The sequence below is a fragment of the Xenopus laevis genome, chromosome 7L (assembly GCF_017654675.1).
Source record: "Xenopus laevis strain J_2021 chromosome 7L, Xenopus_laevis_v10.1, whole genome shotgun sequence".
NCBI lineage: Eukaryota > Metazoa > Chordata > Amphibia > Anura > Pipidae > Xenopus > Xenopus laevis.
Genome location: NC_054383.1, coordinates 134,148,627 through 134,162,879, shown reverse-complemented (window position 1 = coordinate 134,162,879; position 14,253 = coordinate 134,148,627). Strand labels below are relative to the sequence as shown.

Below are 14,253 nucleotides of genomic sequence, written 5' to 3'. Positions count from 1 at the left end.
TTGGAGTGATCACCCACCTCCTGAGAAGGTAACCAGATAACAGCTCCCTGGTAGAACAGCACTTTCTGAAAGCACATGTCCAGACAAAATGGCCTGAGATCCACCGACAAACTAATATTACCTTTAAAACTAAAAATATAATACATTTTCTGGTTCAGGAATTACATTTTATATTGTAGAGTGAATTATTTGCAGTGTAAACAGTGTAATTTAAAAATAAAAACTACACCATAAAAACCATGACAGTATCCCTTTTACTTTTTGTATGTTATAGAATGGCCACTTATAAGCAACTTTTCAATCGGCCTTCATTTTTTTATTTATAGTTGTTGAATTATTTGCCTTCTTCTTTGGACTCTTTCCAGTTTTCAAATGGAGGTCAATGACCCCCTCTAAAATCAAATGCTCTATAAGGCTACACATTTATAGTTATTGCTACTTTTTATTACTCATCTTTCTATTCATATTCCGGTCTCTTATTCAAATCAGTGCATGGTTGCTAGGGTAATTTGGACCCTAGTACCCACATAAAATTGCAAACCAGAGAGCTGCTGAATAAAAAGTGAAACAACTTAAAGGAGAAGGAAAGCTACAGAGGCATTTTATTGCCAATAGATTAGCTGCAATAGTACAAGCTAGAATGCTATATTTATTCTGTAGAATGTTTTACTATACCTGAGTAAAAAGCTCTAGAAACTCTCTGTTTGTTTAGGATAGGAGCTGCAGTATTAACATGGTGTGACATCACTTCCTGCCTGAGTCTCTCCCTGCTCTGGGCTCAGATTACAGCAGAGAAGGGAGGGGGCGGGGAAGAGGAGCAAACTGAGCATGTTCTTGCCCAGGGCAATGAGGTTTAAGCTGAAGGCAGGAAGTCTGATGCAGAAGCCCATGTATACACAATAGAAGGAAAGAAATGCAGTGTTTCTTTTGACAGGGGACTCAGAGCAGCACTACTTTGGGGGATTACTGGTATATTTAGATGGACCTTTCTGATAAGGCTTACTTAGTTTTAACCTTTCCTTCTCCTTTAAAAACAAAAAAATAATAAAAAATTGAAAACAATTGTAAATTGTCTCAGAATATCACTCTCTATATCATACGAAAAGTTAATTTAAAGGTGAACAACCCCTTTAAATTATTTATCTTTTTTTGTTCATTGTCAGCTCTCCAGCAGGGAATTTTCTGTATGTTTCTAGATATCTAGTTGCTAGGATAGCCTTTTGGCCTAGCGACCAAGCAGTGACTTGAATGACAGACAAGAAAATGAATAGAAGGTTATAATAACAATACAATTGTAGCCTTACAGAACAGTTGTTTTAGTTGTCAAGATCAGTGCCCCCTTTAAGGGAACTGAAAAGAAGAGTTGCGTGTGTTTTTACTCTGTTCTATCAAAAGTAGCTGAAGTTGAAATAAAAAAAGTGATGGTCACATTTAGAGCAGTGGCGGAACTACCGGGGGAGCAGGGGGTGCAAGCGGGGCCAGGGCCCACACCCCCTCAGGGCCCCCCGGCAGCGCCGCACGCCACTAATTCACCCCGGGGCCGCGCCGTACGGAGGGGCGTCGCGCACCAGGGCCCGCCCCCCTCTAGGAACGCTGCTGATTTAGAGCAACAATTCTAGACGAGCAGTTGAAGTACTTTTTCAGACCTGATAAAGCCCATTTCTTCGCAGCTCAATGTCGCCACCTCTGGGTTAGAGAAAGATGAGCAGACCAGACGCCACACCTTTTCCTTCTCATCGTACACTGACAAGCGGTGGTCCGGAAGGTTTACCTGGACTGGATGATGAAAGATAATGTAAGAAAGAAAGCATGGGATGGTCGCTGTACTTTTATACATCAGATTTCAGTGACAATTATAGTCTATTTATAAGCAGGGCTAGTCATCCTTTAAAGGAAAACTATACCCCCCCAAAATGAGAGACAGTTTATATAAAATTAAGTGGCATATTAAAGAATCAAGCTGGTATATATATATATATATATATATATATATATATATATATATATATATATTTAAGTAAATATTGTCCTTTTACATCTCTTGACTTGAACCCCCATTTCATGATGGTCTGTGTGCTGCCTCAGAGATCACCAGACCAGAAATACTGCAGCTCTAACTGTAACAGGAAGAGATCACCTGACCAGAAATACTGCAGCTTTAACTGTAACAGGTGTGGAAGCAAAAGCCAGAATTCTGTCTGTTAATAGGCTCATGTGACCTAACAAGTATAGTTTGTTTGTGTGCACAGTGAATCATACGATCCCAGGAGGGCGGCCGTTATTTTTTAAAATGGCAATTTTCTATTTATGATTACCCCATGGCACAAACTACTAAAAAGGTATATTATTATGAAAATGGTTTATTTACTGTACATTAAGCCGGGTTTTACACATGAGCCGTTTTAAGCAATTTTTTTTTTTTTTTTTAGAGACCTACACTGTTTGAGGGGTATAGTTTTCCTTTAACTTACCCTACAGTTATGAGAACTTTGTGTTTGAAGAGAAGCAAACTGCTGTAGAAACTAATTAGGCGGTTCCCATTTTAGGGGTATATTTATCAAAGACTGAAGTTAGAGATCGCCACAGTCCACTAGCGTGAAATACCGCCTCTCTCCTTTCATTTCTATGGGAGTTTTAAAGGCGTATTTATCAAATGGTGAACTTTCCCTTTTACCCATTGATAAATACGCCTTTCAAAATCCCATCAAAATGAATGGAGAGAATGGCGGTATTTCACGCTAGTGGACTGTGGTGATCTCTAACTTCAGTCTTTGATAAATATACCCCATAATCTCTGGGTTAATACTGCCTTCTTGTGGGCTGACAGGGCTTCCATAAGAAAACATGGAGCCCCATATTTCTTTTTTGTTAGCAGGGCCCTTCTAAGTTTGTATCTTATCATCTCATGGGCTATGAGCTCTACTAACTAGAAGATTGTAGTCCAAGTAGATTGGATCCCAATTTAAAAAATAATAGAACAGTCTTGATACCCTAAATAACATAAACCCTTGCCATGCCCCGTTAAAGCAATACTGACACGTTCCTATAAAAATCAAAGGAACGTGTCCGTATCTAGGAGCTACTGCACGCCGAATATTTTTAACTAAAGGCACCCCCAAAGCCCGAGAACCTTTGTTGACCCAACTCTCCAACACTGCTAACTGATCTTCTGTGTTGGTTCAGTGACGCTGGGCTGGGGGCGGTGCGATCCTTCCATAGGCTAATTACAAATGAAAACAGGACTGCAGCCTATGGAAGGATCGCTCCACCCCCAGCCCAGCGTCACTGAAATAACACCATTAGTAGAGTCATAGGGTCAGGTTAAAGGGGACCCGTCACCCAAAAGAATTATTCCAAATCCTATTTTATCACATTAGTCAAGCAAAATGAACTTTAATTACACTGTATAAATTATTTGAATCTTGTTTCCTTCAGTCTGGGATATAATTATAACAAGCAGGCAGGAGCCATTTTTTGGACACTGTTATTAAGACAAGTCTTGTATCATCTCAGAATCTTGTTTGTGCACCAGAATGGGGGACCTGATGTCCATCCCCATGTCCTGGTTACACAATTAAATGGTGAAGAGAACTGGGGGAATGTGGGGAGAGCATTGATATCTACAAAGTGTTGGAATGGAAAGTTCAGGTTCCACTTAGGGAAAAGGCTGAAAGCTGGCTGTACCTCCTCAAGGCTGCATTCATTGTTCTCATTCCCGAGGGAACTTATATTGACCAAAGGTGCCTATCCAATGTACTGTATGATCCTGCAATGTTCTCTTTGATGTACACTCCACTGAGGATTGTATATGTCCAATAAATCTGTTCTATGGTTAAGTTATAAGAACCACTGGTGCCCAATTATTTGCACCCTGAATACAGTTACAGTTGCACTACACCCTGCTTCCACATTGCTGCGAGGGCTCACTCCCTAAGGTTTTAAGGTCTCATCTGGAGCACATTTATTGGGAGTGAAGCTTATAGTAGAGTAAGGTGCACTCAATTCACTATAGTGCTACATTTGCATATGCAAATTAGGGGCAGGAGGGAAATTGCATGACTTTTTGTCACAAAACAAGGAGGGAAAATATGTTTTCTCCTTCCACCCCTAATTTGCATATGCAAATTAGGATTTGGTTCGGTATTCGGCCGAATCTTTCACGAAGGATTCGGCGGTTCGGCCAAATCCAAAATAGTGGATTCAGTGCATCCCTATTTTAAACCCAAACACGCCCAAGAGCCACTCATCCCACACAAGTACTGAATCAGGCGATCCTATTTGTCTGGGCTGACAAATGTAACAGGACTCTCATCTGGTCCCCCCTCATTTGTTGTTTCAGCAGGATAAACTAACAGGTAACCAACCGTCACTTGGCCCTTTAGCAAAAATTCCTTGTGTTCTCAACATGGCCGATGAAGCCACAGGGGTTGTTTTTTCTCTGAAGAGTTAAATTAGTACAGGGGAACTGGTATCTCTCTGTACAAACTATAAGCAAATGAAGGGCTGTTCCTGCTAAATTGTGCCGAATTTCCCGTAATCTTGGTGACAGAGTATCAACAGGGCCATTGTTCCAGAACAATCACTCAGCAAACTGCTCTCTCTCTCTCTCGGTCTAATAAAGCCACTTTGCAAGATGAAAGGCTCCAGTGCCTGGGTATGTCTGCTCCGGCACAAAGAGACTTCACTTTGTTTATTAGTCTTACTGCTCCCTCCAACAGCTGGTGGCTGGTATAGAGCCCTAAAAATGACAATATTGTGCCATGTATAATTGTAGAAAAGACACTTACCTGCGTATAAGTTTTGGTTTTCGTTCTTCAAAACATACGTCACTGAAACCACAGGACACAGAGGTTAAATATGACAAGGGCGAGAGGTGAATAGGACATCTCTGTAATGTAGTTAGCTATGCTGGTATTACTGCTATAAACTGAACTTATGTTGAAAAGAATGGTTAATACTTGTATTATGTCAGTTTCTACTATGCCAGGCAAACCACAGGCCTGACCAACATTTCATATTCCCTGGGTAGCCACATAGGAGCAAAATACCTATAGTACAGCTCCCTCTAGTTAAAGTTAAAGGAGATGGAAATGTTAAAACTAAGTAAGCTTTATCAGAAAGGTCTATATAAATACACCAGTAAACCCTCAAAGTAATGCTCCTCTGACAGTCCTCTGTCAAAAGAAACACCACATTTCTTTCCTTCTATTGTGTACTCATGGGCTTCTGTATCAGTCTTCCTTCTTTAGGCTTAAACCTCGAGAGCTTGGGCTTGAGCATGCTCAGTTTGCTCCTCTCTCCCTCTCCCCTTCCCCGTCCATCCACTATCATTCCTCCCTTCCCTGCTGAAATCTGAAGGTGGCCAAAGACGTAACAATTACGATCTTGCTTGGAAAAGATCTTTCCAAGAAAGATCGTTCGTTTCAATACACACGTGTAGAGCTGAATCGTCAGATATACAGGTAGATATACGGGAAGAAACAATAGAATTCTACCTGTATCTGACGATTCAGCAGTAACAATGGCCGATGTTTGGGTCCCTTCAAAGGCACCCGATCAAAATTTTCCGTCCAGCCCGATCGATGAACCGACCAATATCCAAGTCTTCTGCCGATATCGGTCGGCTCTTTTTTCACCATACACGCAACGAATATCGGACGAAAATTTGTTTTGTACGATATTATCTGTGCATCTATGGCCACCTTTAGACCAGAGCCATGAGTTGGCAGGGAGAGACTCAGGCAGGAAGTGATGTCACACCAAGCTTATATGGCAGCTGCTATCCTAAACAAACAAAGAGCCTCTAGAGATGTTTACTCAGGGAAGGTGAAGCATTTTTGAGAATAAATATAGTGTTCTAGCTTGCACTAATGTGGCTAATCTATTGGCAATAAACGGCCTCAGGCCTTTCCTTCTCCTTTAAAGGGTCAGTTTACCTTAAAATTAGCTTTAGGTTTCCTATGACCACCCACATCCCTTGTTGTCTCTACTTGTCCTCTTAATTTCCCCATTCCTTCACCCCCTCCTTACCCCTTTGCTCTTTGCTGCTCCCCCTTTCTTTTGGGGCATTCTCAACATAAATTCCCTATAACCTTTGGGCAACATTGTTGCAAGGATGGAAAAACACATTTGAATAAATCATGAAAAAATCTCAAATCGATCACAATGCTCCTGTATGGGAAACAAATTACATGGTGAAATTGTAAATACATACACAGGGTCAGACTGGGCCGGCAGGACACCGGGAAAAAACCCAGGCATTCTCCCCCAAACTGCCGAGCACCAAAAAAAATGTGCGGCGAGATGCGGCATTTGGGCCGGTGTTCGCGCATGCGCAGTGCACTTCAGCGTTTTCGCATGTGCGCGCGGGGGGGGCGGAAGTGTGGAGACAAGTGGGCCCCCGTGCACCAGCTCCGACCCTGTACATACTGCAAGGAAAATGAAAAAGTGTATATCTATAAATACCCAAAATATGCCAAAGGAAGCCTGTAGATTAAAGGTTAAGATCAGTTTTTAAGATTTCACTTTAGACTCATGTCCTGTCTGTTAGGGTCTACACCCCTTTAAATTACTGTATATTCCAAGTTCAAGAACATTTACATGTATTGGGATTAGAAAGGAAAATCATTAAAGGGGTGGTTCATCTTTAAGTTTCTTTTAGTATGTTATGGAATGCCTAATTCTGAGCGTCTTTTTAATTGGTCTTTATTATTAATCTTTTTATAGTTTTTTAATATATTTATTGTTATTGCTACTTTTTATTACTTGTCTTTCTATTCAGGCCTCTCCTATTCATATTCCAGTCTCTTATTAAAACCAATGCATGGTTGCTAGGGGGATTTGGACCCAAGCAACTTTTTTTTAAAATACTGCTGAATAAAAAACGAAATAACTCAAAAACCACATATAATAAAAAATGAAAACCAATTGCAAAATTGTCTCAGAATATCCCTCTCTACATCCTACTAAAATTTAACTCAAAGGTGAACAACCTGTTTATGAAATAAATAAAAACTATATTGGTACTATTTAGTTGAAATATAAAGGCTCATAAATACAAATATTGGACAACATTTCCATAAATCCCATGTTCCCAACTAGTTCATGTGATACTGAATTAACAGCCATGCAGACAGCATTTGGGTGAGATATTTTATATTCTTACCTACAGCCCAAGCTATGACCCCAATTCCAGCCAATGAGATTATAACACAGAGCGTCACTCCCAGAATCCTCTGCGAGGTCCAATGGCAGCCTTTGCCCATTCCTAAAGAACAGCAAGTCAATGTCAGAGGGAGTACAAGTGCAATTTGGGGCAGACAAGGGCTGGGTACACAGAGGAAAGGTTACGGGATACAATTACCGCTGTCACACAAAGGGAACAGGTTGCGAGGCAGAATACAAGTGATAACAGGAGGAGGGTGTCCCACAATACAAAGATAAGGTTTCACTTTCTCATGTACAGAATAAAGTATTCATAGAGCACTTAATACCCGCCCTGCTACGACAGAATAATGAAAATCTGATGCAGCCCACTGACACCCAACAGCTTCCTTGTTATCTGTAATTAGCTGCTGACTGAGGGAAAGCTCTTAGAATAGGGCCGCAGGGAGGCCACATTTTTCTCATATAAAAGGTGCGGGGTCACATTTCATTGTATTGTCTGTAGAACAGAAATGGGGGGGCGGCAATGCTGCAGGTCCTAATGGAGATCAGCCCTGCTTTCCAAGTGCCACTTGATTTTACTCTTAAAACTGTATTTAAAATTGATTTGAAGATGAGATTTCCCAATAGACAAAAGCTGTTAGTAAATACAACCACTCACCCTCTTTCTCCACCATGTCTGGCGTTGGGAGATAAAACCGCACAGACTCTGTGTTATACACTGCCGTATACCCCGACACCCTGAAACCAAAGCACAGGTTACTTAAAGGAGAAGGAAAGGCTTAAACTAAGTACGTTTTATCAGACAGGTCAATATAAATACACCGGTAAACCCTCAAAGTAATGCTGCTCTGAGTCCTCTGTCAAAACAAACATCACATTTCTTTCCTTCTATTGTGTACTCATGGGCTTCTGTATCAGACTTCCTGTTTTCAGCTTAAACCTCCAGGCCTTGGGCTTGAGCATGCTCAGTTTGCTCCTCTAGCCTTCTCCCCTCCCTGCTGTAATCGAAGCCCAGAGCTTTGAGTGAGCAGGGAGAAACTCATTCAGGAAGTGATGTCACACCAAGTAATACGGCATCTGCTATCCTAAATAACCATATAGAGCTTCTAGAGCTCTTTACTCAAGTATGGTAAAGCATTCTGCAGAATAAATATAGTGTTATAGCTTGTACTATTGGCAATAAACTGTTTTGGTAGCTTTCCTTCTCCTTTAAGATAATAAAACATATTTCTGATACAAATCCCTATATTATGCAAAATAACATTTCTTGTATTTAGACCCTTCTGTTACAGACTTGAAATTACATAAATATGTAGAAAGCCCAGTTCATCCTGAAATGATGTACAATTTTCCTAGGTAAAATAAACCCCTCCCCCAAAAATTCCAATTTGATGGCTGACAGGTGTAGTAAGAGCTAAAGACAAATTCAGAAAAAAATGTCTTTAAAATGTGGTGCAAAAGTCAAAATCTGAAAACTGTTTAAAAGACAACTTCACAAAAGTGGAGATAGAGGTTTGTAAATTTGGTTGGAAATCGGACATTTTCATCACCACTTTTATATCACCACTTTTGTGAATTCCCCCGCATAGCGTAAATATTTAATTCATGCTATATGCTAATATATTTTATTTATAGAATCCCAACAAAAGGAACAATTAAATGAATATCTTATTTCCTGCCAGTTTATGAGAGAATAATAATAGGATGTTAAGCAATAAAATGAGCAGTGTGCATGAAGATTGAGAACACGCTTAATAAGCTTTTATTATTTGATGAAGCACCTGTTGCACATATACAGTTCATTTTGAGAGGCAACGACTTGGAAAGTCTTACCTAATTGAAATTCCTGGCAGCTAATAGATTGGAGGAGAGCATTCTCCAATTAGCAGGCCCCAGCAACAGTGTTACAGCAGAAGAAGGTAAATGGAATGAAGAGCTCAGGAGATGGGCTGTATATATGGCCCTAAATTGGCTGGGTGTAAACATTATGCATTGTTTTGGGTCCACAACACAATGCATAATGTTTACACTCAGCCAATTTAGCAAAAACACAGGGTATTAACAGCCTATGAGAGATGTGTATTTGTCTAGACTGCACTTCAGACCCTTGCAAACTTAGCCTCCTTTAAAGTAACAGGCAGCACTCTCTGTACAGGACTGTTAAAGGAGAACTAAAGCTTAACTAAAGAAGTCGGCTATAAATATTGTACATTATGTTTTGAGCTTCTGTACCAGCCCAAGGCAACCACAGCCCTTTAGCAGTAAAGATCTGTGTCTCCAAAGATGCCCTAGTAGCTCCCCATCTTTTCCGCTGATTCACTGCACATGCTCTGTGCTGCTGTCACTTACTGAGCTTAGGGACCCACTCACAATATACAGTACACATAGAATAGAAATGTCACAATATAAGGCTGATTAGTAATTAATACACATAATTACTACATGGCAGCACAGAAACCAGTGCAATTAGCATCAGAATTTAATAATCAGCAAACCTGTAGCATCAGCTTATATTACAGCCAGGGAAGCTCATTTTCTGCTGGATAATTAGTGACAAGCCCTAAGCTTAGCTTCTCAACAGCCAATCAGAGCCCACTGAGCATGTGAGTGTCACAGACACTTTCCAAGATGGTGACCCCCTGTGACAAGTTTGAAGTCCTGGATCATTGCTGCTATTGACAAGCTGAAACTTTAGCCTTGTGCAATAAGTTCACTATATAAAATATGGCATTTTAGGCCATAATCATTTTTAGGGTTTAGTTCTCCTTTAAGTCAAGTGTCTGCTGCTAAAAATAAAAAAAATGGTTGGGAGGCTTTACTTTTCCTTTAGATAATATATTCACTCAAATTGCTAATATTGCCTCACCCATTAAGATAAAACTAGTAAAATAAAAGTTTTTTTACATATCAAATTGTAAAAAATACACTTTTCAGTTTTCTGTGTTGTACTTGTTTGATTAATTAGGCTTTTACAACTATAGTGTTAGACAGAAACATGTGCCCTGACTATAAAATGCTAATCCCTATTAATATGCTAATTCTTCCCCAATGCGGCACCTACAAGAGGCGTGAAATGAAGATTGGCCGACCCAAATCAGAGCAAATTATTTTAGAATTGATCTGAGACACGGTTATACTGATCTTTACTCCATTTTTAAAATGTCAGGAGAAAATGTAGTTTTTGCACCATTTTTATGTTGTGTTAAAGACAAATTCATAAAAGCGACTGTAAACTGTCTTTCTTTCACTAAAATATGAAAAGTGGTGGTTGAGTCAGAATTTTCTGTTTGTGAATATGGAGAAAGTATTTTACTCCAGTTTACCACCACTTTTACTCCAAAAATGGGCTCTCTCCTTTTTTTGTGAATTCCTACAAATGGTGCAAATATGGAAACTGATGTTCCATTACCCACAGTAAGAGTAACATTTTATTTATTTGCTTATCTCTAGTTGGCAGTCAGATTGACTTACCTGGCAGGGTGACTTCCTCCAGCTTCAGGAGAGGGGACAGGTCTCCCCCTCAAATCTCAGCCGAGGTGGCGGAGGATCATAGGGAACCATTCCACTGAAATTATGGGGGAAAAGAGACGTGAGAGAGGGAGTGCACAGTCAGACATAGAAAGCAGAAGGGTTCTGGAAGAAAGGGTATGGCGACAGAATGGTGAGTGGGGCCGGTAGAAAGAGAGGGGGCACAGGAAGTCGGGCAGTGAGAAAGCAATGGGGAAGGAGAGAGAGGGAAGAAGGTGAGTGTAAGGGGCTACAGAAGGCTACAGAGGTATTAGTGAAGCTGAGAGGACGGACAGGTAGAGGGAGGAAGAGGAGAGGCAGCGTATTGAGCAGGGATCAGGCGAGGAAGGTAAGCAGACAGGAGCAGGGGGGCTGATGAAAGGGAGGGTGGCCAGGGAGAAGGGTGGAGAGACAATCCCTCACTGCACCTGTATCCCATCCCCCACCCACGCAGCTGAACAGGGGGATCCAGTTCCTTCTACTGACTAACACACAGCACTGCGCCAGGGTACCAGGTATATAGATATATATATATATATGCCCCAACATATACAACATGGAGAAAGTCAGGGAAGATATAAAATATCACTCACAGGAATCAACAACATCATGTAACATTTCATTTAGAACATACAGTGAGTCCAGGGCAGTAGAGGGCTAGCTTTGCAGGTTACTAACCTCCTGTCCATCCCACCCTACACCAACTACAGAAATAGGAGCCCAATTTAAAAAATCAAATGAAATACTTGTCTACATGACACAGTGCAATGTGCTTACAATCTGCCTCAAACCAGTGTCGGACTGGGACACCAGGGGCCCAACAGAAAACCTTACACTGTGGCCCCACTTTCCAAACTATTATTCCTCCTCTCTTCTTTCAACCTTTTTATTCTCCTAGTCTTTTAAACCTATTTACTATACTCTATTCTTCCATTAAGCATTTTTTTCCCATGAAGAAATAGAGAATGACCATGAAACAGGCCAAACGATTAGAAGCAAGAGGGCCCCCCGGGAGTTTCCTGGTATCCCTGTGGGCCAGTACAACACTGCCTCAAACCAACTTCTAGAGGACCTGCCTCACTGAATCATCATGTCTATGATCAGGGCACAAGACTGGGACAGAAAGTTTGGCAGTGTGTCCATCCATACACCTGTCCCATGCACCAAGCCCCGTAGTGCTACTGTCTTGCACCACTACATGGAAATGAAGAAGGAGGGGGTCACGGTTGTCAGAACAGTTTCTTTCTCCCTTGATTTGGGAAAGTAGTAGTTCAGTTTTAGCTTAACCTCAGTCTGAAGATGGTCTCCATTATTTATTGTTTGCTTTTTTTTCCCATGTAAGGTCTCCGGTCTGACAGTGCAGCATGGATCTAGTTGCTACAGTCTTGCCTACCCTAGCAACCAGGCAGTGCTTTGAAAGACAGGATGGCTAATTCTAAGCAACTTTTCAGTTAGCCTTCATTTTTTCTTTTTTGTAGTTTTTGAATTATTGGACTGCTTACTCTTGACTCTTTCCAGCTTTCACATGGGGGACACTGACCCCATCTAAAAATGAAATGCTCTGTAAGGCTACACATGTTTTGTTATTGCTTCTTTTTATGACTTTTCTTTCTATTCAGGTTCTCTTCTATTCATATTCCAGTCTCTTAAACTGGCCATAGATGCAAAGATCTGATCTTACGAATCATAGCACGATCGGACTTGCCCTTCTCCTGATCTGCCACTAACCATTCCGATCAAATAAATTACAAAAGAACAGATCAGCTGATATTCTGCCCCTGACAGCAATAGTACGAATGTTATGTCTGACCAAAGCTAGTGACAGTCTCCCACTGAAAATCGTACAATCGACAATATATGCAGAGACCAAACGACCGATCTCCGCTGGACGAAAAATGTCGGGACTCTCCACACACGGTCCGAAAATCGTACGAATCCTCAATTTGTACGATCTGATAAGGGATGGGCGAATTTGACCCGTTTCGCCAAAAAGTCGCCACCAGCGAAATGTTGCGTCTTTTTTTTTTTTGTCGCACAACGCCATACAAGTCTATGGGCATCATTTCTGCGGCAAAACAAGGTGAAAAAATTCGCCCATCCCTAGATCTGATCTTTACATCCATGGCCAGCTTAATTCAAATCAATGCATAGTTGCTAGGGTAATGTGGACCCTTCCACCCAGATAGCTAACTGGAGAGCTGCAGAATAAAGAGATAAATAATTCAAAAACCAAAAATAATGAAAAAATGAAAGTCAATTGCAAATTGTCTCAGAATATCATTCTCTACTTCAGAATAAATGTTAACTCAAATGCGAACCACCCCTTTAAGTCATAGGGGCAAATTTACTAAAGGGCGAAGTGTTTAACGCGGGCGAAAATTCAACAGCGTGACGTCATTTTGGTACTTTGCCCATTTACTAATGGTCGCTGGCGTAACTTTGCTAGTGAAGGAGATAGACTCGTTGTACTTCGCTCCCTAACGCCTGACGAATTTGCGCTCTGGCGAATGGACTTAACTACGCAAATTCACTAAGATGCGGATTTTACTAAACGTTACCTCTAGCGCCAGACTTGCCTTCGCCACCTCAGAAAATTTTTTTAAGTCTCAAAAAACGCTGGCGTTTTTTCCTTTTTCAGGGTGATAGGCTGAAAAATAGCATAAATTTTTTTTGGGGTACCCGTCTTCCCCCCTACATTTCCTAATATATGTGGCTCATGTGTAGGGCACAATAACAACTTTATTTTATTTTATTAAGGTTTCCCGGTCTTGTGTAGTGTAATGTATTTGCTGCAAAATATATGTCCATTCAACTTTAACTTCCCGCCGCAGTATGCAAATTAGCCAACGCTAGGGCAACTTGGCTTCGCTTGGCGCAGTAACGCTAGCGCAACTTCTCCAGTGTTCGGCAGCCTGGACGCAACTTCGGATTTTAGTGAATTAGCGTTGTCCTGGCTAATCTATGCCTTGTGAAATGTTGCGCAGTGAGCGAAGCCGCCGCTGGCGAATTTTCGGAGGTTAGTAAATTTGCCCCATAGCGCTAAGTGTAAAAGCATTTACGGTACAGAAAACTAAGCTCAGTGCCTAATAAGATGCTGACACTAATCCTGAGTGTATAATAGTACTTCTTGCCACAAAGTACAGCTTTTAAAAGGAAAAATACCTAAATATCAGGATATACGCAAATCAAGTTATTTCCCTCAAACATGGTGTTGTTATCAGGAAAGATATGGACTCTTTATTGTGACAGCAGCGGAGCCTCTTTGAAGAGAAAGGCCGGTGACTTGTGACAAAGTACAGGGAAAAGAATCCAAAGGTGAGTGGGTTTTGTTGCTGATCACACCTGCTGCATAGAGTTGTGCTATAAAAGGGCAAACTTGTGATAAGGGACCTTCCAGCAAATCGAGGATTACGCAAACACACAGAGAACAGGGTACATACTGATCCGCCGCCTACTGAAGCACAGCATTACGTCTCCATAGGCCTGTAAGAACTGTAATAATGTTATTGTATAATGTTATACTCTCTGTCAGAGGCCACAGGTGGTCTCCCTTATCTAAAGTAAAATAGATGGAAAATA

General features: G+C 41.0%; 1 protein-coding gene across 2 annotated transcripts in view; it reads right to left on the bottom strand.

The window, feature by feature from the left end:
* Positions 1-14,253, bottom strand: part of LOC108705714 (serine protease hepsin-like) — a 57,196-nt gene that overhangs the window by 13,513 nt on the left and 29,430 nt on the right. For both annotated transcript variants that reach the window (XM_041569811.1, XM_041569812.1), the window contains 5 exons: positions 10,639-10,732; positions 7,826-7,905; positions 7,166-7,267; positions 4,788-4,829; positions 1,647-1,776 (listed from right to left, as the gene is read on the bottom strand). In XM_041569811.1, coding sequence (XP_041425745.1) covers positions 1,647-1,776; positions 4,788-4,829; positions 7,166-7,267; positions 7,826-7,841 — 290 coding nt within the window. In that variant the 5' untranslated portion in view covers positions 7,842-7,905; positions 10,639-10,732. The remainder of the gene's footprint in view (positions 1-1,646; positions 1,777-4,787; positions 4,830-7,165; positions 7,268-7,825; positions 7,906-10,638; positions 10,733-14,253) is intronic.